The sequence below is a fragment of the Larus michahellis genome, chromosome 15, assembly GCF_964199755.1.
Source record: "Larus michahellis chromosome 15, bLarMic1.1, whole genome shotgun sequence".
Lineage (NCBI taxonomy): Eukaryota > Metazoa > Chordata > Aves > Charadriiformes > Laridae > Larus > Larus michahellis.
The window spans coordinates 14,381,285-14,384,733 of NC_133910.1; the positions used below are offsets into that span (position 1 = coordinate 14,381,285).

The window sequence follows — 3,449 nt, forward strand, 5'->3', positions numbered from 1 at the left end:
GCAGAAGCTTGTCTTTACCCTTCTGGAGAGAATATTGCAGGAGTATTGCAATACCAGCCAGAATGTTTAGTATGTTAAAGGTATTATGTAAGTTATAGGATGATGCTGAATGATTGAAAAAATGCAATCTGTGCCAGGAGCAAAGGCTGATACAGTTGCAGCCACTTCTACAGCAATGATGGAGGTTTTTCAGATCCTCTTAAAGTTTTTCCATTAATTTTGCTGGACTTCAGGAACAAATTGAAATGTATCTCTGACTATCTAATGTAAACAAACTATAATATTTACCTCTTTCTTTCTCAATTCTCTGGTTAAAAAGAAAAGCTAAAAGAGAACTTTGCATAAAATGTCAGGGTAGCAACATAAAGATTTGGGGGAAGTGCTACTGTGTTTAAAAGACAAACTTTGTTGCAAACTGCAAATTTCTTAGTTGATTTTTAATATATTAGTAGAAGTGAGTTTACTCAATCCTTGAAACAGAAGCTACCACATTCCTGAAAATGACACTGTAAATACTAAAGTATTTACAAACTTTCAGTAGTTCTTTCCTGGTTTTGGAAAGAAGCTGGAGCAGCTGGTGCCTCTAGAGGTTGGTTGCCTGAATGGTGGGAGCATTCGCACCAGCTCTGAGCACATCTGTGACCCTTCGAGCCAGCAGCATCGTCTCCAGCTGTTGTGCCAGCGCCGTGAGCCGGAGGCAGCCCTGCCTGAGAGGTGCAGCTGCTAAATGCATTGTGAAAAGCCGCTGGGCAGTTGGTGAGCTTTTTCAGTCAGCTGCAGCCTATGTTGGCAGGGCTCTGCTGCTGTACCTGAGATGAGTAGGACAGGTAAGTCATGGGCTGCGGTCGCCCTCGTGATGGTAGAAGTGAGGAGGGATGAAGACATGGGAGCTGAGCTGGGTCTGCAAACTCCTGCAAATACCCGTGTGAGGGCTGTTTGTAAAGTTTACAATGGTACCTCCGGTCAGAGGGTGTTAGCAAACCCTGTCACAAAAAAGAACAGTAATATCTATCTTGTTTTGCCTTTTTTTTTTTTTTTCAGATGTGTACAAATCACTTCAGAAAATCTCTGAGTAGGTTTGCATAGGCCTGTTCACCTCTTATTCTACTGGTTCGCTGCTACGGTTGTTTTAAGAGCTCTATTTCAGAAGGTTTTCTTTAGAAGAGATGAATGCACATGTGATATCTCCAGCAATGAAAGACTCTGTTAGGTACCGTTCACTCAGCTGATGCACGTATAAGTTCACCTCTTGAAATCTAAATGTGCATCACAACCAATGAAAGCACTGTCCCAACTGCATGAATTTAGTTGTTATTCTGCTTCCAAATATAAATGAGAGCCAACTATATTCTCTTGTGATGTTTGTTCTTTGTGATGCATGCAGGAAACTATTATGAATGCTAAATAACATGCAGGCTAAGAATTGGATCTGTTGGATGTAAACTATGTTCTGGGGCTTATGCCAACCTGTAACTGCCAGGGGACGAGGAAGAAAACTCCTCTCTGCACACAGGGGTGTAGCTTCTTGCAGGGCTTTTCTGTACCTGTCGGGTATCTGGTGCTGGCAACTGTCGAATGCAGGAATTAGTTGGGCCCTTTTGCTGAAGGCTGACCACAGTGTGTTACTGACTATGGTACCTCATCATCTTCTTGGGAACAAAACTGACTTTCACTGAGAGGTGTTGTGAAATAGTCTGATACACAAAAGAATTTGCATGAAATAACCAGCTTTAGATAAACTCTCTGTTGCACCCAACAAAAAAACGCCACGTTGGCTTCCACCAGAAAGACTGGCTGGGAGACATGCAGTGATTTTGTGAAGTTAAACTTCCTGATAAAAACATTTTGGAGCCATGGGCTGACTCACATTTCAGCTCCTTTGCCACTGTGGGGCTGTCCCTCCTCACCTCCAATTATACAAATAAATCTATAAGATAAGACAGCTCTGTGATTCTCGGTGTTGCAGCTCAGCGTTTGTTTGCTGTAACCATTATGCAGAGCCTCGACTTATATAAATAAATAGGTAAAGGTTAACCATGCTGATGCACTTTTTATCTAGGATATATCTGATTATTTAATGCTTGCCAAATTATTTAGGAAACAGTAATTATAAACTGGACTGTGGCTTTTTAAAAATCCTTTTGTTAAATAATTGCTCTTAGTTCTCCCAGTATAAAAAAAATATGTATATAACATAACTTAAAAACTAAAGTTACTTGAATTTGAATTGTTTTTATCCTTTTATATATGTATCAATATAAATGGTTTTATAGGCTGTTATTCTGCTTAACCTAGCTGTTGTTTTGATAACTACTCAGTCCCTCTTATGTTGGTAAGCGTTTTTGGTTACTGGACTGCCTGCATCTGGTTGGAATTGCTTAGAAACTGTCGTTTTGTGTTAAGGTTTGTTAATGGCCAGTGTGGTTGTTCCGCTTCTATTATTTTTTAAATAGTCGTTATCTGCCACAAGTTTCTTCATAGCTTGATGTACCGTGGTGTCGTCTTCTAATAAACATTATATTTTCTCATTCCTGTGAGATTATTTTTTTTAATGGCAATTCATTTAAGTTTAACTTTACTAATGGAAAGCAAAAGGCTCAGAACTGCTTTTCACCTGCTTCCCACACTAAATATAAATGCAGTTCCTTTTCAGGAAAAGTATTTTGTTGTGGCTCTGAAAACTTTCTCGTGCTGTCGTTTGGAGTTGTTTTTTCTTTTGTGGAAGTGGGTGCAAAGGAGATCGGAAGGTTCCCCTGCACGCTTGAATGTGAGGGAAGTTGGGACTCATCCTGTATTGCCTTGGATACAGCAAAATCACACTTCTGGATTGTAGCTTCGCTTGGCCGTGGACAAAACTTCCCCTCGTGGGCACAGGAATGTGACACAGGATGGGTTTTGAGGCTTAGACTGCGTTCACATATCCGTTTATATCTGGACTTCCCTTAGGAATGTGAAAGGTCTTTGCAGCCTGTAGTGGAAAGGATATCTAGTCTGGATTCATCTGCAGAATTCTTCGTGGTTTAGCTTCCTGTTGTTATTCTTCAGTAATATTCACGGTCTCTGGAGCTGCCACTTGAACAGATACAGTACTCCTTTGCAGATTGAAAATTAAAAAGCTGTTTGTTTTCTCTGCACTGAGAAACTGCTGGCAGGGTCCTACTCCTGGGTTTTACATCCTCCTCCCGGAGGAGAGCAGTGTCCCGGTGATGCTCGTCCCCAGGCTGGAGGGAAGGGCTGAGGGTGGATGATGACTGTTAGTGCTGGCAACTGCATTCCTGAGGTATTCCCAACTGTATTCAGGAGCCTTCCCTAACCCCTTGTAACCTGGGAGATGCTCGGATGCTGTATTTCCTTTAACCTCCTGCAGGCAGTGCTACTCTGAAGGGATCCCATTTCCCCCAGCCTCTTTCTAATCCAGTCTCTTTCTTTTTGTCTTTCTTATGTTTTAG

The 3,449-nt window shown here is 41.5% G+C and overlaps 1 protein-coding gene across 20 annotated transcripts in view; it reads left to right on the forward strand.

The window, feature by feature from the left end:
• The window catches only part of FNBP1 (formin binding protein 1), a 102,575-nt gene that overhangs the window by 95,885 nt on the left and 3,241 nt on the right, over positions 1 to 3,449 (forward strand). For 14 of the 20 annotated variants that reach the window (XM_074608592.1, XM_074608594.1, XM_074608595.1 and 11 more), the window contains one exon: positions 1,042 to 2,528. The exons of the other annotated variants lie outside the window; for them this stretch is intronic. In XM_074608592.1, coding sequence (XP_074464693.1) covers positions 1,042 to 1,076 — 35 coding nt within the window. In that variant the 3' untranslated portion in view covers positions 1,077 to 2,528. Of the gene's footprint in view, positions 1 to 1,041; positions 2,529 to 3,449 lie in introns of those variants that run through there. 20 annotated transcript variants of the gene reach the window in all.